The sequence below is a fragment of the Rutilus rutilus genome (genome assembly GCF_951802725.1).
Source record: "Rutilus rutilus genome assembly, chromosome: 22".
In the NCBI taxonomy this organism is placed as follows: domain Eukaryota; kingdom Metazoa; phylum Chordata; class Actinopteri; order Cypriniformes; family Leuciscidae; genus Rutilus; species Rutilus rutilus.
In genome coordinates this window covers 32,205,588-32,227,812 of record NC_140227.1, presented here as the reverse complement: position 1 = coordinate 32,227,812, position 22,225 = coordinate 32,205,588, and the positions used below count along the sequence as shown (strand labels likewise).

The window sequence follows — 22,225 nt, the reverse complement described above, 5'->3', positions numbered from 1 at the left end:
GCTTTTGTTATGCTAACAACATAACATGCTAACAATGTGCTAATTCATGCATAATGTATTAAATCATGCTATCAACATTAAAATATGCTAACAATGTTTTAAATTATGCAAGATACATGCTAAATCATGTTAACAACATGTTAAAAACGTTAGAAATATGCTAGCTAGCACCATGCTAAAACATGTTAATGTGTGAAATCATGCTAGGAATGTGCTAATTCATGCTATAAACATGTTAAATCATGCTAAAACATGATCGCACAACATGAGCTGCTTTGAGTCTTAAACCACTTTCAAGAAACGGCTGAAGACGCCTCTTTTTCATCAACACTTGACCCATTAATACTCAAATCTATCAAGGGTTGGCTGTTGAATATTTCTTCTGAAGTGTTTGCGGATTATAATTCTCTCTTCAACTAATCCATCATATCACACGCAGCAGTGAAATCAGTCAGAACCTTTAACAGTTTAATCAGAATAAAACACATCAGGTCAAAGATGGAGACAAAGATTCTTTATTTACAAAACCCAATGAAGCGCAGGAAACACAATACAGCCCATCTGAGCTCAAACTACATAAAAACTGTAAATAAAAAGAGAATCACAAGGTGGAAAATAAAAGATCCAAATGAAAGCAAAACGGTTCTGGAATATTTCAGCCCTCAGATCAGGTCAGCCACTGAAAAACAAATGAATAAAACATCAATATCTCAACATCTTGCACTCATTTGGGTTTTTTAAATGATGCATTTATTCATGTCACAAACAACTTATATAAAATTGTACCAAAAATTATAGAACAATAAAGAGAAAAAGAAAAAGCCAGAGGGGAAAAAAAAACCCATTTATATAAGGTTTAGCAATGAGAGTTTTTTAATAGTATTTCATAGATTTAGTTTTTTTGTGCCCAACCAAGAAACATGAATTGTCAACCCAAAAAAAAAAAAAAAAAAAATTATATATATATATATATATATATATATATATATATATATATATATATATATATATATATATATATATATATATATATATATATATATATATATAGACAAGAGGATTAACTAAATTAGCACTTTTGCTCGATTTTTTTTTTTTTAAAACCCTCTGGTGCTCTTCGGTCATTTTTGATTGAAAATTTATTTTTACTTATTTAAAAATAGTCATTTGTGCTCCTCGCGGTCAAAATGAGCACATTGGAAATGAATGGAGACGAGTTTCCTCTAGTGGAAGCGTTTGGTACTGCAGCGACACATCATCTCACTGAAAGATCATCTCTTGAGGTATTAGGTTCAAATTTGGAACAACTTTGTGGCACACAAATCAAATGGCTTTAGTTTTAGAGTAAAACATGTTTTTGAAAATATTTATAATATACATTTTATATAATTTCATATAAAAATGTAAAAGTCTTTTTGTGCATTTTTCATGAACGTAAAATTCAGTAACTTTTTTTTAAGTTGACTTTTTTAAAACTTTTTTTCACTAAAGTGTCGTCTTAGTCGTAAATCTTGAATGCTTTAGAGCACAGACTTAAGTTTGATCATTTAATTTTCAGGTCTATGCTCAAAAAGATTATAAATACAACACAAATATAATTTAGTACCATAAAATCGCCTAAAAAGACAAAATATGAAATAAAAAGATATAACTAAAATATAGTACATTCATTTCATTGAAAAAAAAAAAAGGTTAAAAAGGGCACCAGAGGGTTAATTAAAATGTACATCCTGAATCTGAGTTAGTGTTGTGGTTAAATAAAAACAATAAAGTGAATATTAAATGTGTCATCAATAATAAGAATTCCTTTTATTGAACTATGAAGATGATGATGATGATTGGTTGGTTAAAGTGAACGAGCTGAAGAGATGATGATGTAAGACTCACCGTTCATGGGCATCTCATCGATCTGTGTGGAGTAGTACTGCTCAATATCTCGCAGGATACGGATGTCGTCGTTCTTCACGAAGTTGATGGCCACACCCTTCCTGCCGTAACGACCCGATCGACCAATCCTGACGAGACACGAGAATTCAGACACGCCTACATCTGATGTCATCACATCTGTGTTATTACAGCATCACTGAGAAACTGTTATATTATTAAAAGTTTGAATTAGTTTTCATATTTTTCTAGTTTGTCATTTTGTTTTGTCATTTTTATTCATTTGTTTTTTAATGCCTGTATAGTAAAAAAAAAAAAAAAAAAAAAAAAAAAAAAAAATATTTTAGAACATGTTAAAGGTGCTGTATGTAGGATCCAGCGGCCTCTAGCGGTGATGTTTCAGATTGCAACAACAGCGCTCGTGCTCGTGAAAAGCAATAAAGTTACAACTGTAGTCTTTCACATCAGATAACGTTAGCAAATGGTCGGCGTTAGCTGGCGAACTAATGATGTCTAACTTGAGCCAACTAAAGCACAAAATCACAATATATTTTACATGCTTTTTAAGTATTGTTAGCTTACCTGTCCAAAAGGATGAAAGCCAACTCAGGGTCTGTTTTTATACCTAAAACAAAGCGGAGGTCTCTCCATAATTCAAACGCTCTGCCAATGTTGATCCGTGTTTTCGTCCTGAGTCGATCCGATTGACGTTTGGCCTGACGAGCTTCAGCAGATAATTTTTTTTTTTTTTTTTTTTTTTTTTTTGTTTGTGTTGGAGTCTGTGTTGTGCTGGAGGCAGGTCGTTTTTTGGTGTTATCAGACTCCATGTCGTTAGCTGCAGTGCCGTCGCAATAGACTATATAAAACGGAGATGCTCGGGAGCGCGCATGCACGTCACATCCGGTGGATTTCGCAGAAAATCCGACCCGGAGACTTCACATAAAAATAGGAATACTGGCCTTCAGAGGTAATAGCAAAACGCGAAAAGTGGATCATTGTAATGTGTGATTACAACCCCTTCACAGACGGGCAATAAAAAAAGGATTCATTTTATAAAAAAAGTTACATACAGCACCTTTAAACCAAATTAAATCAAAATGCAAAATGTTTCCCTGTCAACTGAAATAAAATACATTTAATTTTTTTAAATATTTTAGTTTTTAATCTTAAAGGAGAACTCCGGTCAATTTTAACATTGAGCTCATTTTTTTGTACATTTGGAGTGCTGTCAATACAGAGAACAACGACACAAATCGGTGTTGCCTACACCGAGTTATTCTATTTTTAAAATTTGCACCCTATTGACTTCAATGGGGCAAGTAGTAAGCCTGCTTTTTAGCCTCTTAACATCCTTTAAGTGTCATTACAAGTGCACAGAAAATGTGAGTGATTCCTTCCGAGTGAACACGGGTGGATCTGACTGCAGTAGATGTTAGAGATATTAATAAAAATGAAGTTAATTCAGCCAGCGCTCATACCTTTGTTTACATCCTGTTTTCGGTGGAAGGCCATAGTAGTCGATTGTCGAGTTCAAAAAAATCCTCTGTGTGTTCAACATCTGATTCGGATGAACTATCCATCAGATCTGATATTCTCAGAACACCACACAGCACCGTCATCGGCTGGGCTGACAGTCTGAGTCTCCACTGTTGCTTAGTTACCTATGATGAACTCGACAATCGATTACTATGGCCTTCCACCGAAAACAGGATGTAAACAAAGGTATGAGCGCTGGCTGAATTAACTTCATTTTTATTAATATCTCTAACATCTACTGCAGTCAGATCCACCCGTGTTCACTCGGAAGGAATCACTCACATTTTCTGTGCACTTGTAATGACACTTAAAGGATGTTAAGAGGCTAAAAAGCAGGCTTACTACTTGCCCCATTGAAGTCAATAGGGTGCAAATTTTAAAAATAGAATAACTCGGTGTAGGCAACACCGATTTTTGTCGTTGTTCTCTGTATTAACAGCACTCCAAATGTACAAAAAAATGAGCTCAATGTTAAAATTGACCGGAGTTCTCCTTTAAGTTAAGGCCCGTTCACACCAGGAACGATAACTATAGAGTTCACACAATATTATTCTGTTTATTATTAGCGCTGCAGTTTTATCATCTGTCGCTTTAAAGGGCTGGTTGATTATGATTTCACTTTTAGTGTTCACTTTTCACACGTTAGTGTTGCAAACAACATCTGCAAAGTTACAACTCAAGGTTCAGAGCAAAGGGAGAGATTTTCTTTTACAGAAATCACTTTTTAAGAACTACAACAAACGGCTGGTAGAGACTACACGAGCTTCTCCACGGGTTAGTGACATCACAAACCCTAAAATTTACATAAACCCGCCCCCAGGACACGATTTATAGATCATCATGACAGAATATGCTAATCAATGACTAGAAGATCGTTAACTCCACATCAGCTGCATAAACTCATCAACTAACCATTCAGAAATGTCCTGTTGCTTCTACATGTTTCACTTCTAGAGTCTCTCCATCTTTGTCCAACAGTTTGAACATAAACGGCTGAAAGTTGTAGAAATTTTCAGTGCGTCACTGTGTGAGTGCAAGCTCTTGAAGCTCCGCCCCCTGTGCCGGGAGCAGCAGCTCATTTGCATTTAAAGGGACACACAAAAACGCTGTGTTTTTGCTCACCCTCAAAAAGTGACAGTTTCAACATGATATAATAATATCTGTAGGGGTATTTAGAGCTGAAACTTCACACACACACACACACACACACACACACTCTGGGGACATTAAATCATTATTTTACATCTTGTGAAAAGGGCATTACACCACCCCTTTAAAAGCAGGATGGATTCTGATTGGCTGTCAGCTGAAAAAAATTATTCTGAAAGTTATTTAAACAATATTGTTTCACTGTGTCATTATTATAGTTGTGATGTGGACTCTTATATTTAGAATGATTTTTAAAACTACATCTTTATTGTCCTTGATGTGAACAGGCCAAAAACCTTTTTTTAATGCTTTGGTTTTAGTTAACTACAGTAACCCTAGATGTTAGAAACACTCAAATGTGGTAAAAATGTCATTAAAACTAGACGTTTCAGAACCTAAGCTGTTTTATTCATGTACACAATGTGAACATCATCGTACACTGAGTCTACAGCGAGCGAGTTAACTCTTGCTCACCACTGTGAGACTGAGGGGTGTGTGTGTGTGTATACCTGTGGATGTACAACTCTCTGTTGTTGGGAAGATCGTAGTTAATGATGAGAGAAACCTGAGGCACATCCAGACCTCTGGCCCAAACGTCTGTGGAGATCAACACTCGACTGCACACAAGAAAAACACACACAAACACAATCTCAAACACATGTGCTTCCACTGAACACTGTATTAGAGGACGTAACGACAGATCTTTCCTTCCATATTGTGACATACATCCGAGTGTAACGGATCATGGAAAAATTTAAGTCGGGATTGGTTATGTGCATCGGTTGTTGATTGAATGTTGAGATGTGGGCGTGGCTCTCAGTGTATGCAGATGAGTGTAAGATTGAGGAGCGGGGCATGGTTCTGTGCATCGGTTATTGATTGGATGTTGAGATGTGGGCGTGGCTCTCAGTGTATGCAGATGAGCGCGATAACGAGGGGCAGGGCTTGATTCTGTGCATCAGTTGTTGATTGCGTGTTAAGATGTGGGCGTGGCTCTGTGTATGCAGATGAGCGTGAGAATGAGGGGCGGGGCTTGGTTCTGTGCATCAGTTGTTGATTTGATGTTAAGATGTGGGCGTGGCTCAGTGTATGCAGATGAGCTAAGATTGAGGGGTGGGGCTTGGTTCTGTGCATCAGTTCTTGATTGGATGTTGAGATGTGGGCGTGGCTCTGTGTATGCAGATGAGCATGAGCTAGAGGGGCGGGGCTTAAGTGCACAAAATGATTGATGGATCCAGCATACGTCACTAGAGAGAAGACTGACGCTTCACTGGAAGATCCCGTTATGACATTCTGATTAAACATTACGAGATTGTTTTAAAACGTAACATGCACGGATGAACTGTTCTATAAGACCTATAGCAGAGTGAGTTTACCTGGCTCCAGATCTGAACTCCTTCATAATGGACTCTCTCTCTTTCTGTGGCATGTCTCCATGCATCGACGACACGGTGAAGTTCGCCTCCCTCATCTTCTCCGTCAGCCAGTCCACCTGACAACACACGGCAGACGTTAAACCGAAACCAGAGACGCCGTTACTACATTTACAAACCGATCAATCAGCGTTGTCTAGTTAGACTACGAATAAACACTACAGGTCAAAAGTTTGGACTTTGTTTCTGAAAGAGTCTCTTCTGCTCAACAAGGCTGCATTTATTTGATCAGAAATACCGTAAAACAGTGAAATATTATTCCAGTGTAAATCATCTGTTCTCTATGTGAATATACAGTAAAGTGTAATTTATTCCTGTGATCAAAGCTGATGTTCAGCATCATTCCTCCAGTCTTCAGTGTCACATGATCCTTCACAAATCACTCTAATATGAGGATTTGATGATCAAGAAACATTTATGATTATCAATGTTGAAAAAAGTTAATATTTTTGTGGAAACCGTCATATTACAATTTAAAAGTTTAAAGTAAGATTTAAAAAATAAAAAGTAAATCAACACTTTTATTCATCAAGGACGCATTAAATTGATCAAAAAGTGACAGTAAAGACATTAATAATGTTATAAAAGATTCTGTTTCAAATAATTGCTGATGAACTTAAAATGTTTCACGGTTTCCACAAATGACATTTTACAATAAGCCTATATTTTCACATAAAAAACAGCTCTAAAATAATTTACACTGCATTTTTGAATAATTCCAAACTTGACCGGTAGTTTTGTGCATGAAAACATTATGTAACAACAGCACAGTCCTCACTAAACAGGAAAACAGTCCTGCGTAACAAACACTGCTCAGACAACTCAACGCTGAAGACTGGATGCGGATGACTATAGTGATGCTGATCATAAACGCTCATCTAACTGGTCCCAGTAGACCCGTGAGCATAGTGTTTAGCAGCTGACCTTGCGTTTGGTGTTGCAGAAGATGACGGCCTGTGTGATGGTCAGCGTGTCGTAGAGGTCACACAGTGTGTCAAACTTCCACTCCTCTCGCTCCACGGCCACGAAGAACTGCTTAATACCCTCCAGTGTCAACTCATCACTGCAGAGACATGCAAACACCAGCTCAACATGAAGTGTGTTCTCACAGAGCTACACATGACACGCATGCACAATATTTAACTTCATCCCATTTATATGTTCATATAATGCATCAATATAGTATTGAATTTTATTCGCATCACTGATGATTACAGAAATAAAGGTGACTTGACCTGTAAAGCCTGTCATTTGACATGTCAAAACAGTTTTTTGAACCTTTAGACATAAGAAAACAGTTTTTTGTAGGGTATCATATTTAATACGGCAGGCTTTTACGGCTCTGATATAGTGAGAATATGGAGGAATTTAAAAAATAAATTATATTCAGACTCAAACTGAGCAAAAATATGCTGTTTTCTGCAGATGCTGATATTTATATGCATAAAAAGTGATAATTCTGATGCTTGTAATGTAAATCAATGAGCCCTTTATAGCAGATACTTACATCAAATGCATATCAATATCTGCCAATAATATGTCTTAGTGAGATGATATTAAAATGCTTAGTTTTATGATCTGTAGTTTTAAAACATAATGCAATACAATAATGATAAATAACCCTTCCTCAAAAGCCTGATCATATTTGATACTCGTGATTTTTATAATAAATGATGATAATCAAGTAAAGCTGCTTCAGTCCAGCTGAAATATTACTAACAATATCAGAGTTATTCTTGCGGTTTCCTTGATAAAATCAGAGCAGATTGACAGCAGAAAGACTCGAAGCTCGAGCTGAAGGAGGACGTTTGTACAGTTATACTGTAGACTTTTACTGGATAAAAGAGTCTAAACTCTCGATCAGACACAGAAGAACTGGAGGAGATCGAGTGAGAATATCATGTTGATCATATAGAGGTGTGTATCAAATATAATACAATAGTTTTAAAGAGTTAAAAGTGTGTTTGTGCATCTTTCTTTCCACATTAGTTTGATATTTACTCATCGAATGCAACCATATTCAGACATTAAGAGCGATTACAGTTAGATTCATTCATTTAGATGTATCATGAATGAGCCCAAGCGTCTCACCGTTTGACCAGAATGCGTATGGGGTCGGTCATGAACTTGTTGGTCATCTCGAGGATCTCGTGTGGCAGCGTGGCGCTGATCAGACACACCTGAGTGGCGGGCGGCAGGTATCGGTACACGTCGTAAATCTGTTCCTTAAACCCTGCGAAAGCAAAACCCAGGAGTCACGCGCGAGCCGACACAGGTTCACATGCGTTCGGGAGCAGTGCGTGACGCTTTACCCTTGTTGAGCATTTCATCGGCTTCATCCAACACCAGCATCTTAATGGCACGAGTCCTCAAACTCCTCCTGCGGATCATGTCTGAAACAGGAAAGACTTACGCCGTGAATCATGAACATTAACAGGATCTCCTCTTTTGAATAAGATTGTTATGTACAGTGAGAAAGACATTATTGATAGAGTCGCATTAACATATGACTGCACACATTTACATATCAACATCTACTGAGTATTTAAACACCAGCTCATTTCAGCCAATCATAAGAGCTCATGGAGATGCAGAAGTCTTAAAGGTACAGTAGGAAAAACTGTTTGATTATAAGGGTCAAAGAGGATGGAAAATGGTCATTGGTGCTTAAAATAAATCATATTCAGTAAGATTATCTATTTAACTGCACTGACACATCAGATGGGAACAAAATTTGAACTGAATGATGACAAAGTTATTAAACTAAACACTGAATTGTTGTGGTGGAACGGAGCACAAAATTCACGGTTCAGATCTTTACGGTTTTTGAGCCACGGATCAGATCATTATATATAAATATTATTTGACTGCTTTGGACTTTAAAAAATATATATCCATTGACTGCCATTATAAAGCTTGGACGAGACAGGACATTTTGTAATATAACTCTGATAGTGTTCGTCTGAAAGCAGAACGTCATAAACACCTAGGATGGGTGGAGTAAATCATGGGCTAATTTAAATTTTCCGGAGAACTATCCCTTTAATGAAGGTTAAACCCACCGAACACTCGGCCGGGCGTTCCCGCCACCACATGCTGACCGTAGTCCAGCTTTCTGATGTCCTCGCCCACGTTTGTGCCTCCGATGCAGGAATGACACTGAACGTTCATGTAGTCGCCCAACGCCAGGAGCACCTGCAGAACAGTGACATCAGCAGGTCAGCAGGGGTCGCGCAGATACGGCACAACTCCATTACAGAACTTTCAAGGACTACAATCAGAGATGTCACGTATCAAACTATCTCTTTATTATCTTTCAAATTCTAAGAAATGTAAATACATAAAAGGAAAATAAGCTGATAAAACAAAATGGTAGAACAGATAAAGTGCAGCACATGCGGTGACTTTAACCGGTGAAACGATATTATGACGAAGATATCGCTTTCCTTTTACAAACTGATGAAAATGTTTGAGCTGAAGAATAAAAGCTGCATCACATACTTGGATATAGATGAGCAATATCACACTCTCAGCCATGAGAAATGCCTCTATATCAGACGGGCTGCAGCGTTAATATTGCGTGAAAAGATTGTTTTATCGATAAAATGAAACACTAATTTCACATATCTTGTCTTTCAATAATTCAAGCACTTTTTCAGAAATATGGGTGTTTTCAAGGACTTAAATTTCAGAAAGTCAAATTCAAGCACCTTGAACAGAAGGTTCAACTTTTCAATCAACAGTTCACAGAACTGTGTCAGACACACGAGATTAAAAAACAAAAATAAATAAATGTGTTTTCTAAATCTGGACTTCACCTTCTGGATCTGTCCTGCTAACTCTCGGGTCGGAGCCAAAATCAGCGCTTGAGTCTCTCGAACCTGGTGAAAGAAAAGGGGCAAAAAACTGCTTGTGATGAAGAGAACTCAAAAAAACAATTCATTACTTGAACTAAAACATACTTTAAAGTCCCCCTGTGGTGTAAATCCAAATTTTAATCTGCTTTAAGACAAAGCATGTGTAAGTTCATAAGTCGACACCATTGCGGAGTTATTTCCTCCTCAAGGCGAGACACTACAGGTGAATAGGGTAAACATTTTAACTAGCAGATGTCACCATGAAACTTTCCTAGTTGATACATTAACATGTGTAATCTACATTAAGATGAGGAAAAAAATGTATTACAAGTTTTCTGTAATTTAATGTTTAAATATGCAAATTATTAGGCAATATCTAATTAAATATGCGCTAATTTGTATATATTTTAAAAAAACGAAATCTGAGTATTGGATAAAGCCAGGTTAAATTATTTTTTCATCGTGTTCACATATTAGATGGGAAAAAAAATTACAGAGGGATTTATGGAGATCTACTTTTGTTGTCCTGTAAATCAGGATATACTGTCAATAGCCTTAAAAATATGATTTTCGCCATGTTTTTTGGAATAAAATGTTATATAAATCAGGCTAGGAATAATATATTTACAAATCCCTCTGTAAATGTCTTCATAATATAACTAGGTATAAGACTGGAAAGTGTGGTGTATATAGAGGTGCTGCTGAAGTGGAGATTTCGGACTTGGAGAATGAGAGAAAAGTCATTTTGAGAAAACGGGCTTTAAAGATTTATCATCAGCCAATGAGATTGCGCATTCAGCCCTTTTACTTTCACGATTGGTTGCTGATAAAAAGGAAATGACCATATTTGGATCCGACAGGATTGCACAGGAGAGAGAGAGCTTCCTAACGGTGTGTGTGATGACAGGGTGCCGGCAGAGATCGCGGAGCAGCGGGAGGATTTACAATGACAACTTTTGTTGAATTTAAGCGAAATCTACAGACGCAAACAGACAAAGTGCAGTAAAATAAAGACCTAAATGTGTATTTCAGACTTTTCAGCACAGTCTGAAAGAAGACGTTATTGAAGACAAATATCCCAAAATCTCAAAATTGACCAGTAAAAAAAAACGATGTTTCTCGCCTTAAAACTGCAGTGAACCAAAGACAGCCTCAAACACACGCTTGGAAATCGCTGGTGTTTCTGACGTCACAAACTACCTTGTAACCAATCAGATCAACGTGTGATCGTCAACCAGTGGATCTCTGAGCTGAGTGAGTGGAGGCGGGGCTCATTTGCATATTCATAGAACCACACATACTAAATGAGGCGAGGGTGTCGAGTTACATTCAAGATACTTTAAGACATCTCAGTGATCAAAGATGAGTTTAAGGGATACAATTATTGACTACAGGGGCACTTTAAATATAAATATAATTTAAAATGCTGACAAAAAGCTATAGTAGTATAGCAATGACACTAAAACACTGGAAGGTAAAGGAAAAGCGCATCAGAACTAAAAGCGAAACGCACCTGGATATCCAGACACTGCAGCACGGAGATACAGAACGTGGCCGTTTTACCGGTTCCGGACTGAGACCTGGAGAACAGACGAATCACGTTAGTCAGCGTACATCACGATAACTAACACACGTTTACTTGATCTAGTCCTCCACACGTACTGGGCGATGACGTCTCTCCCCTTGATGATCTGTTTGATGGCTCGCTGCTGGATGGCTGAGGGCTTCTCAAAACCTAAAAGCAGCAAAACAACCATGAAAATGATAATCTAAGGCATTTACATCCTAGCATGACAGTAACCGTAAGAGTCCAGCACGTTATCCCAGTGATAAACATCCCACAATATACAGTAAGACGGTACGGATCGAATAAGGGTGTAACAATACATAGATATGGATCGATAAATCGATCAAATGACTGATATGAGGCAAAAATCAATACCTACATTTTTTTTTAACGAGACCTTTATTCTGACAATCTTTCACTGCTCGTTACTAAAATAACTATTATAACTTTAATATTATAAATCTATATTTAATTTATAGATGTGAAGTGAAGACTTAGTGTTATTACACACTTGATTACTTTCATGTCTGTGCCTGAAATCTTAGACATTCCTGAAAAACACTGATTATTTCATTTGAGTCCTTGTTTTACTGTATTTATTAGTGCTTTGGCTTGTTATTTGGTTACCTGTTGAAAATATGATGAATCATAATCATATCACTGCATTTTGTTTAGGTATCGGCAAATATCGTATCGGTGGCTGTGAGAATCGATATCATATCGTGATGAAACATCCGATTATCAAAAGTAACTTTGTTTGTGCAAGAATATAAATTTCATTCTAATCTCTCATTGCCTTACACACAAACACATATAGACTTGAACACACACACACACACACACACACACACACACACACACACACAACAATGTGTACTGACTGAACTAGTTGAGTTTAACAGTAACGTTAATCTGACGCGCTCTATTAAAACACCACACTCGCCTCAGTTATTAATAAACATGATAAAGTAAAGGACCCGGCATTATTATGATCATTTAAAGGGCCAGTTACTGATGAATGTAATATCTGTGTGTTGATCAGCACCGTTCGCGTACATCTTCTCTCACTTCCGAATAACTCTCATATGGAGCTCTATAACCTGATATGTCGAGGATTTCAGCAGTAATTGATGATTAATTAAGCGTGTTTACCGTACGCGTAGATCCCGCGCAGTAAATCTTCCCTCAGGCCCATCGTGTCGAAAGTCGGAGTCACATCCACCTCTTCACTCGTTTCAAACTCGATTTTAGTCATATCTTCCTCCTTCAGGAGCCTCTTCCTCACGGGAACAGCGGCGACGGCCATAATTATGAGTGATTTTTAATATAAATTACGGGTTAAAATATGAAAGCGCGTCTTTGCGCGTACACAGGCCGAACGGAAGAGCCGCGTGTGTCGCGGTTTGATGACGAGCGGCATGAGACGCGCGATGATGACGTTATGCTGACTGTCCCCGCCCACTATTTAGATTAAAATCGTGAGCTGTGTCCGAAACCGCTCATCTAGTGCACTCAAATGCCATAAACTATATAGGGATTCGTGAAAGAGTGAACGATTTCAGACACAGCTAGGTATTTCACATTCGCTTAAAGGGACAGTTCACCCCAAAATTTTTAATTCTGTCATAATTTACTCACCCACAAGTTGTTACAAACCTTTATGAATTTCTTTCTTCTGCTGAACAATAAGAAATATATTTAAAGAATGTCTGTAAGCAAACAGTTGATGGACCTCGTTGACTTCCATACTATTTTTTATTTTTGCATGCTATGGAAGTCAACGGTGCCCCACAATCTTCAAAATATCTTCCTTTGTGTTCAGTAAAAGAAAGAGGGGATGAGTAAACAATGGAACATTTTTTGGGTGAACTATCCCTTTAAACACAGTAAACGTGCAAATAATAATACCTTTCTATAGTTTAGCGGCCTTGATTTACAATCCTGTGCTGTTTTTTGTTTTATCATGTGTTTTTGTTGAGTAAAAATGGCAACAACACAAAATCTTTCAAAATTATACATTAGCCAATTTTAACATTATCTTCTGCCACATGAAATGAGATAAAGGAGCTTAATTGACACTAGTACGGACTAATCAAATAGACACATTTCTTCAACCATGAAGAATTTTACTTTGAAACCACATTTAAAGAACTTAATGTTATAACAAACACTTAAAGTGCCCCTGTAGTCAATAACTGTATCCCTTAAAACTCATCTTTTATCACCAAAATGTCTTCAAATATCTTGAATGTAACTTGACACCCTCGCCTCATTTAGTATTCGCGGCTCTATGAATATGCAAATGAGCCCCGCCTCCACTCACTCGCTCAGCTCAGAGATCCACTGGTTGACGATCACACGTTGATCTGATTGGTTACAAGGTAGTTTGTGACGTCAGAAACACCAGCGATTTCAAAGCGTGTTTTTGAGACTGTCTTTGGTTCACTGCAGTTTTAAGGAGGAAATACTCAGCAATGGTGTCGACTTATGAACTTACACATGCTTTGTCTTAAAGCAGATTAAAAACACCACATAGACACATAAACTACATTAAAAGTGTTGTTTTTTTTTAGCTTTAGCTTTAAGGTTCTATCCTAGACACTGGGTCAAAGCACATTTATTTCAAAGCACTTTCATAGAAATTCACAGGAAAATAACAGTTAATGTTGCAAAACTCATTAATTAAAGGAGCTCTACGAAAGACATCAGTGTCGTTATTCAGCTCGATTCAGCTCATATTTTGTTCTTTGATAGTGTCAGTGCAGTCAGACTAATGTTTATGAATGTTGATGGTTACATGTCCTATAAAACCCTGACAACTCTTTCTATATCCACAGATGATTTCCTTTTGGGTTTCCATCACTTTTAATATAGTTTTGCATGATTTTTCTAGTCATTCATAATGATTGCAAGTGATTTTAAACATACATTTTTTGCGGCTCAAACTCATCAAGAGTGCATTATTTCCTGACCACCTTCTCAATGGCGATTGTTCCAGAAGTATTTTCCCATTCATTTTTTACCATAGGGATTTAAAAAAAGGCTTTGTATTAAGTGACAAAACGAACCAATCAGCTATGAGGATCACAACACTACAAACTATGATATGAAGCAAAAAAGTATTTGACAATATTTCATAAACGCACAGGAGACTGTGATCTCAGCAGCACAAGTGAAGGAAAGAACGACTATCCCACTTTTAAAAAAGGGTTTCAAAGTGCAAGTTTTTGAAAACAATACCATTATAATCTCATATATATATATATATATATATAAACACACAAGTGCTGTCAAATAGATTCTCATCTAACATTTTTGTTTATATATATATATATATATATATACACACACGTGTGTGTGTACACACCCATGTAAGCATATATAAAAATATATGCATGATATATATATATATACACATAAAAACTTTTTAGATGCAACCAATTGATTTGACCGCACTTATATATTATGCTTTTTTCCTACTCAGATTGGTGTAATCTTCCACACAGCATCATGGGTAATGTAGTTTTTCATCAGGAATTTCACTTTTAAACAGGATTATTTAAAAACATGAAGTTAATGTGAGCTGACGGATTCAGCAGAAGCAAATCCCATCGATTAACAAACTCGTAGCTCACAGTCAGTCTATCTTTAAAAGTTTAGGAGTTATCGTTAAATCAATTTCCCTATTGAGAAAACTAATGTTATTACTTCCAGAACCGGAGTCACACTCTTCAGCACAAGAGTTTTCACATTCCCTTCCCCTCAATCAGTGTCTTTCCCAACTAATTTTCCCAGATTAAATCTGATTATTTTAGAAAAGCGAATCTACACCACGATCAAGCAACTTCGAACGTTTTGTTGTGCAATGAAATAAGACAGAAGCAAGTCCCGCTCTAGACTCAGGTTTATTATGGGATGTTCCAACGAGCCACAGAGAAAAACACAGTCCGATAGGGAATGAAGATCTGTACACGACCAGAGTCCGGTCTACTGGTCCTTGAGCTCCTTCAGCCTCTTGATGGCGGATTTCACTGTGACGGCTGACGTTGTGCTGGGGAAGAAACAGAGCGAGACGTGTTAAGAGTGTTTAAACACTAGACGAGAAGCTCTGATTAGGAACGGCGCTCGCTCTTACTTGTATGTCCAGGCGCCGCCAGCCACAGTTTTCATGCAGGATCCACAATGCCAGATACCAACAGCCTTTCTCTTCATCTTAGTCTGAACACACAAACAAACAACTGACAATTCATATTCATATTCTGAATGATTTACAGGTGCACATCATCATTATAATTTTAATAATCCTGAATCAGAATAAGTTCCTCTTGCAGCATCTCTTCTCTGATGACGAGGGCGGGGCAAAACATTGATAACCTAAATAATATAAGAAAGCTATACATTTATTTTATATTTCCCGACTAAGATGCGTCATATATCCTACCGCTCTGCGCTCTGAGATGTGGGACACGACAGAGACAGTCCTTCTCTTTTCTAACATCATGTTTTCTCCGGATGTTGTAAAAGGTCTGAAGAGCGAGTTTTATCTTCAAGACTTTTAGGCGACGTTTGATTTAGTGTTGCCAGAGAAAGCGGAACTAAAATCCCAAGCGCGAGTGAAATGCGCTACACAAATAAACTTGACGAGCCTTCCCATGATAACTAGCACAAACTGTGTTAAACAGAATTTGATGTGCAAGCAAAAACGTATCAGGCCTATTATATTCACATTTTTACTGTGGTAAAGTAAGAAAAAAAGTGCTGTAGGACAAATTAAAAGCGAAATAAAGGAAGAAATGTTTATAATCCCCTGCGGAAATGGGCGAGACGTGAGTGAAGATTGGGGAAAAGAAACAAGACATTCCACGTCCAATTCAATAGTTTTCCAATATTCACGTGCAAAAAACGGTGTTTTGTCGACCCAGCGCCGGTGATGCGGCTGTCTTCCGGCTTACACACGGCTGAGGCTCACCTTTCCACAGAAAGAACAGGTGTATTTGGCATGTTGGCTGATCTCGATCTTCTTCACCATCTTCCTGAGGGACGCACCGTAACGGGTGCCGTACTTCCCCACAATCCCCACCTTCTTGGTGCGCTTGGCCTGACGGGGAATCAGGAACATTCATAAACATGAGATACTTCACAGAGAGACTTCAATAAATATGAGATACTTTAAATAAAACACATTTCAATAAATGAGGTACTTCCAAACATTTCAATAAATATGAGATACTTCACAGAGACTTCAATAAATATGAGATACTTCAAATAAAACATTTCAATAAATATGAGATATTTCAATAAATATGGAAAATTATAAATAGGACACATTTGGATCAGAGAATTTCACTCAAGCTGTTGATCTGAGTTTGCAGAAATGACTTGGGTGTGTGTGTGTGTGTGTGTGTGTGTGTGTTGAATGACTGAACTAATGCTGCAACATTAAATAAACACATTTATATAAGAGCTGTACAGCAATATGAGGGGAGCATAATTTGTGTTTAGAGGAAAGGTTTGATGTTTTACTTCAGAAAATACACCAGACTACACATGAGTTAAAGACATGAACAAGTTCTACACTGCATTATATTCATTTCTGCTAACTAAACAACTGATTTGAACCAATAATAGTCAACTTTATACTCCTCAAACTCTCTGCTGTCATGACTATAAACATTACGCCAAACTAAATCTCATTTCCATGTTAAAAAAGACGCGATATCTCTAATCTGAAACACTAGAGTCGCCGTTTCCACACGATCACCGACTCGGATTCAGAGCCGCGACTCCCGGACACCAAGAGTGCTTCAGAATAACATTTAAAGACGTTATCATCGTCTACTTCAACATATACAGCAGAGATAATGTTTCATTCACTCATCCAAACACTGAGGAATGCGAAACGGCAGTTATTTGAGAGCGATAGAGAAGATGTTTGAAGATTACTCGGTCGGGCCACAAACACTCACCATTTTAGCAGAAGAGGTGCGGATCCAAAAGAGGCCGAGCAACTGCGCATGCGCGATTTACCAGCGCTGACAGCGAAGCATTGTGGGATACCGGAGGACCAACTCCAGGAGCAGCCAAAAACACCGCACAGAATGTTATTATTATAATGTGCGATAATATGTTAGGGTTAATACATAATCATCTCAGGAAATATCCAGCAATAGCTTTTAAATATAGATATGTATTCGCTTGTGTGTGGGTATGTATGCGTGCGTCATTCATTTTTAAAAGTATAATTTCCTTATATATATACAGTGCAATGCATAAGTGAATACACCCATGCTAAAGTTGACTAAAAAGAGGAATAAAAAATAATATTTTGGAAATTGAACTTAATGCCTTAATTTAAAAAATTAGGAAAAATCCAACCTTTAAGGACACCAATTTTCTTTGTGAATGAATAATGTATCGTAAATAAATAAATGTTCTTCCTTAAAATACAGGGTGCATAAGTCTGGACACCCCTATGTTAAATTCCCATAGAGGCAGGCAGATTTTTATTTTTAAGTATTTTTTATTTATTTTTTGTTTAGGATACTGTGCATCCTGATAAAGTTCCCTTGGCCTTTGGAATTAAAATAGCCCCACATCATCACATAGGCTTCACCATACCTAGAGATTGGCATGGAGTACTTTCCATAAGATCATCTCTCAATGCAAATCAAACTAGCTTTTAGGCTAACTGAAATAAAACCATGCCAATCTCTAGGTGTGGTGAAGGCTATGTGATGATGTGGGGCTATTTTAATTCCAAAGGCCAAGGGAACTTTATCAAGATGCATAGTATCCTAAAATTTTTTTTAAAAAAATACTTAAAAATAAAAATCTGCCTGCCTCTATGGGAATTTAACATAGGGGTGTACTCACTTATGCACCATGTATTTTAAGGAAGAACATTTATTTATTTACGATACATTATTCATTCACAAAGAAAATTGGTGTCCTTAAAGGTTGGATTTTTCCTAATTTTTTAAATTAAGGCATTAAGTTCAGTTTCTAAAAGATGATTTTTTATTCCTCTTTTTAGTCAACTTTAGCATGGGTGTATTCACTTATGCATTGCACTGTATATAAAATAATAGAATTATAATACAATTCGTTTAAAAATGATTTATATATGTGTGTACATATATAAAACTATTTTATTATATACTCTAAAAATAATTTTATATTAACTAAATTACTTTATTATATAAAATAATGTATTATTGTATACTAATTATAATATATATGTATATATATAATTATAACTACATATTTTTATAAAATTATTATATTTCTAATCTTCAAATAAATTAATTATTATTAATAAATTAACTGTAGGTACGTTGTCACTGATTTTATGCTTCAGTAAAGGTATGGTAGAAATATAGTACAAAACACAGAAATCAGCAGAAAATATCCATATTTATTTGGGTTTAATCACTGAAACATCTTCAAAAGTTCAGACATGCAGATCTAACATATTAATCTGTAACATATAAATCTGTAAACATGATTTAGGGTGAAAAATTGGCAGCATTTCTAGAGGAACTCCTGAGGAACACGATCAGAGGAACTGAACTAAATCACTAAATCATAATCAGTTCACACATAACTCACTTCAGCCGGACACACATCAGATCTCTCTCTGGAACTCAAACACGACCATACACACATGAAGATTCACATTCATGAAGGAAATATTACAACAAGGCCAGTCGTTAAAACTAACAAATACAAGACGAAGGCACAACCAATGTGCTTTAATACAACAACACATTAATCTCTTTAATATTGAGTTATTTCATGAGGAAAGTGTCAACTAATGTCAGTCTGTCACATGATGGGGTCAGGGGTCAGAGGTCAGGGTTGTTAACACTAGCGCCCCCTGCTGGAGAGGCGGTTTAAAAGCCGGTCTCGATGCTGAGGGTTCGACGGGTCACATGCTCGATCTCTCCTGTCACGTACTCGTCAAAACTGGTCTGATACTTCGCCAGCATCTTCAGCATCGGACGCAGGTTCAGCCACCACTGTTCCTTAGGCATCCTGTGCCTGCGCGCACACACACACACACACACACGTTTAGTGCATCTTGACCATAGACAGTATATAAACGATCTGCATCTCAGAATGCATGTATAATCCGCACAGAAGTATGCTTGAATATCCTGATATTAATCTGCGGATGCGCTGATTATTAACTCGTGAATCTGGTGGCACTCACTCGAAGTCGGTGTGTGTCTTGAGTTCGGTGACGGGGCTGAACGACATGACTTTCTTCTTCATGCCGATCACACACGCCGTATCCGGAGCGTTGGCAAACACACGGCCTGCAACACACACATCATTTATCATCCAATCCATTCATTTAAACGTGCTTAACATTCATTTGTCTGATGTTAGGGTTATTACGGATATAAAGAATCCCTGAAATTAAGCGACTCTCGACTCGACATTATTTTTTTTATTATTTATATATTTAAAAAAAATCGATTTAGTTGTAATTTATATTTATTTCAATTTTAATGTAATTATACGCTTTTATACATTTGTATTATTTTTCAAAAAAATATTTTTGTTTAGCAGTAATTATATTCATTGCCGTTTTAGTAATTTTGTTATGTTTTTATCATTATTATATTTAACTTCCATTTAAAATTTCCCTTTTTATATATTAATTTACGTTTTTGTAATTTTATGTGATTATCATTTTTTGTACGTTTTTTTTAAGTTTTAGTTATTTTGTAGTGCTTTTATAATTAGAAAAAATTCTATTTAGTTGTAATCTATATTTCAGTTTTTTTATTTTGTTCTGCGTTTTATAAAAAAAAAAAAAAATTTCATTTAGCTGCAATGTTTATTTCAGTTTTTGTAATTTTATCTTTTTTTAAAGTTTTTTATGTGCTTTTATTATTATTGTTATTTTAATATTTCTATTTAGCTGTATTTTTTATTTAAATCAGTTTTAGTAACTTTATTGTGCTTTTATAATTTCTTTAGTTTAAAAAATATTTCTATTTAGTTGTAATTTAAATTTATTTCAGTTTTGTAATTGCATGAGTTTTTATCATTTTATTACTTTTTTAATATTTCTATTTAGCTGTCATTTCTATTTAGTTCAGGTATTTTGCTATATGCTTTAAATTATATTGAGTTCAGGTTTAATAAGGCATTAATTGATTTTCAGCCTCACTCCAGTGAAAGCAGAGGATCTGTGTGTGCAGTTCCTCACCCTGCCTGTAGGAGTCCCTCATCTTCTCCGTCAGCCACAGCACAGACTTCACTCCCAGTTTGGTGCCAAAGTTCCTGTCAAACGGAGTGGGAACGCCGCCCTGAACACACGAAACACATTAGCAACAGCCTCACCCCTGCAGTCGCGAGTGTCCCGGGTTCATCGGGTCACGTGACCTCTCACCTGCTGCAGGTGACCCAGGACGTTGACCCTGCAGTCGAACACACCTTTGCCCTCGGCGGAGTACAGGTTGTGGATGAAGTCGGTGGTGTAGTGCTTGTGACACTTCTCATTCCTGCAGAGAGCAGCATCAGTCCTCACACAAGCCGTTCATCACGCTCATTATCACCAGTGTCTGAGGAACTCGTTAGTAACTTGAGTTACGGAATCAGATTACTTTTCAAATAAGTAACGCAAGTTACTTTGTTTTCCCATTTATTGACTGACAGCTCTCCTGTCCTCATGTTGAGACAAATCAAAGTGCAGAGGTGTGTGTGTGTGTGTGTGTGTGTGTGTGTGTGTGTGTGTGTGTGTGTGTGTGTGTGTGTGTGTGAACATGATGTTATTGTAGTTCTAGACTAAACGTGATTTTTTGCGTGAATAAATATTCCTCAAAAAGAATAAAATCAGTGAAATGCAGAATCAGTTTTATATGTTGGGAGGATTTAGAAAATTCTGAGTCTGTAATAAAGTTGATTGATTTCTTCTGACCTTCGATGATTCAGTGAAACCATAAGCAAAAAAATGACTAGATTTCTTCGTTTTTATATTTTTTCTCCTGTATCCTGTACAGCAGCCTCTACTCTTACTCTACTCTACCTCTTACTCTTACTCTACTCTTACTCTACTCTACTCTACCTCTACCTCTACCTCTTACTCTTACTCTTACTCTACTCTAACTCTACTCTACCTCTTACTCTACTCTACTCTTACTCTACTCTACCTCTTACTCTACTCTACTCTTACTCTACTCTACTCTTACTCTTACTCTACCTCTACTTACTCTACTCTACTCTTACTCTACTCTATTCTACCTCTTACTCTTACTCTACTCTTACTCTACTCTACTCTACCTCTTACTCTACTCTACTCTACTCTACTCTACTCTACTCTACCTCTTACTCTACTCTTACTCTACTCTACTCTACTCTACTCTTACTCTACTCTTACTCTACTCTACTCTACTCTTACTCTTACTCTACCTCTACTTACTCTACCTCACTCTACTCTTACTCTACTCTTACTCTACCTCTACCTCACTCTACTCTTACTCTACCTCTACTTACTCTACTCTTACTCTACTCTTACTCTACCTCTACTTACTCTACCTCACTCTACTCTTACTCTACTCTACTCTTACTCTACTCTACTCTTACTCTACTCTACTCTTACTCTACTCTTACTCTACCTCTACTTACTCTACCTCACTCTACTCTTACTCTACTCTACTCTTACTCTACTCTACTCTTACTCTACTCTTACTCTACCTCTACTTACTCTACCTCACTCTACTCTTACTCTACTCTTACTCTACTCTTACTCTACTCTTACTCTAACTCTACCTCTACTTACTCTACCT

The 22,225-nt window shown here is 36.9% G+C and overlaps 3 protein-coding genes across 3 annotated transcripts in view; all 3 read right to left on the bottom strand.

The window, feature by feature from the left end:
* Nucleotides 1-499: 499 nt before the first annotated feature.
* eif4a3 (eukaryotic translation initiation factor 4A3) lies at nt 500-12,956 on the bottom strand. Its single transcript, XM_084395747.1, has 12 exons — nt 12,579-12,956; nt 11,522-11,594; nt 11,373-11,439; nt 9,821-9,883; nt 9,065-9,197; nt 8,315-8,395; nt 8,094-8,235; nt 6,927-7,065; nt 5,946-6,061; nt 5,079-5,186; nt 1,888-2,015; nt 500-679 (listed from the first exon to the last, which is right to left on the bottom strand). Exons 1-12 carry the CDS (start codon nt 12,730-12,732, stop codon nt 663-665), a joined length of 1,221 nt encoding a protein of 406 aa, XP_084251873.1. The 5' UTR covers nt 12,733-12,956; the 3' UTR covers nt 500-662.
* Nucleotides 12,957-15,312: 2,356 nt separating this feature from the next.
* rpl37a (ribosomal protein L37a) lies at nt 15,313-17,650 on the bottom strand. Its single transcript, XM_084395169.1, has 4 exons — nt 17,393-17,650; nt 16,396-16,524; nt 15,562-15,644; nt 15,313-15,477 (listed from the first exon to the last, which is right to left on the bottom strand). The coding sequence occupies exons 1-4, from the start codon at nt 17,393-17,395 to the stop codon at nt 15,414-15,416; spliced, it is 279 nt and encodes a 92-aa protein (XP_084251295.1). The 5' UTR covers nt 17,396-17,650; the 3' UTR covers nt 15,313-15,413.
* Nucleotides 17,651-18,819: 1,169 nt separating this feature from the next.
* The window catches only part of pfklb (phosphofructokinase, liver b), a 21,118-nt gene continuing 17,712 nt past the window's right edge, over nt 18,820-22,225 (bottom strand). The window contains exons 19-22 of the mRNA XM_084395118.1: nt 20,830-20,941; nt 20,647-20,746; nt 19,639-19,744; nt 18,820-19,466 (exon numbers count right to left, since the gene is read on the bottom strand). Of these exons, the coding sequence (XP_084251244.1) occupies nt 19,319-19,466; nt 19,639-19,744; nt 20,647-20,746; nt 20,830-20,941 (466 nt within the window). The 3' untranslated portion in view covers nt 18,820-19,318. The remainder of the gene's footprint in view (nt 19,467-19,638; nt 19,745-20,646; nt 20,747-20,829; nt 20,942-22,225) is intronic.

Coding starts and splice junctions, on each gene's coding strand:
- eif4a3 (XM_084395747.1), bottom strand. CDS start 12,732: ATGGCCGTCGCCGCTGTTCCCGTGAGGAAGAGGCTCCTGAAGGAGGAA. Junction 5,187..5,945: donor GAGTTCAGATCTGGAGCCAG/GTAAACTCACTC, acceptor TCTTGTGTGCAG/TCGAGTGTTGATCTCCACAG. Junction 2,016..5,078: donor AGAGAGTTGTACATCCACAG/GTATACACACAC, acceptor GTGTCTCGTCAG/GATTGGTCGATCGGGTCGTT.
- rpl37a (XM_084395169.1), bottom strand. Junction 15,645..16,395: donor CCTGTTCTTTCTGTGGAAAG/GTGAGCCTCAGC, acceptor TTGTGTGTTCAG/ACTAAGATGAAGAGAAAGGC. Junction 15,478..15,561: donor GGCGGCGCCTGGACATACAA/GTAAGAGCGAGC, acceptor TTTCTTCCCCAG/CACAACGTCAGCCGTCACAG.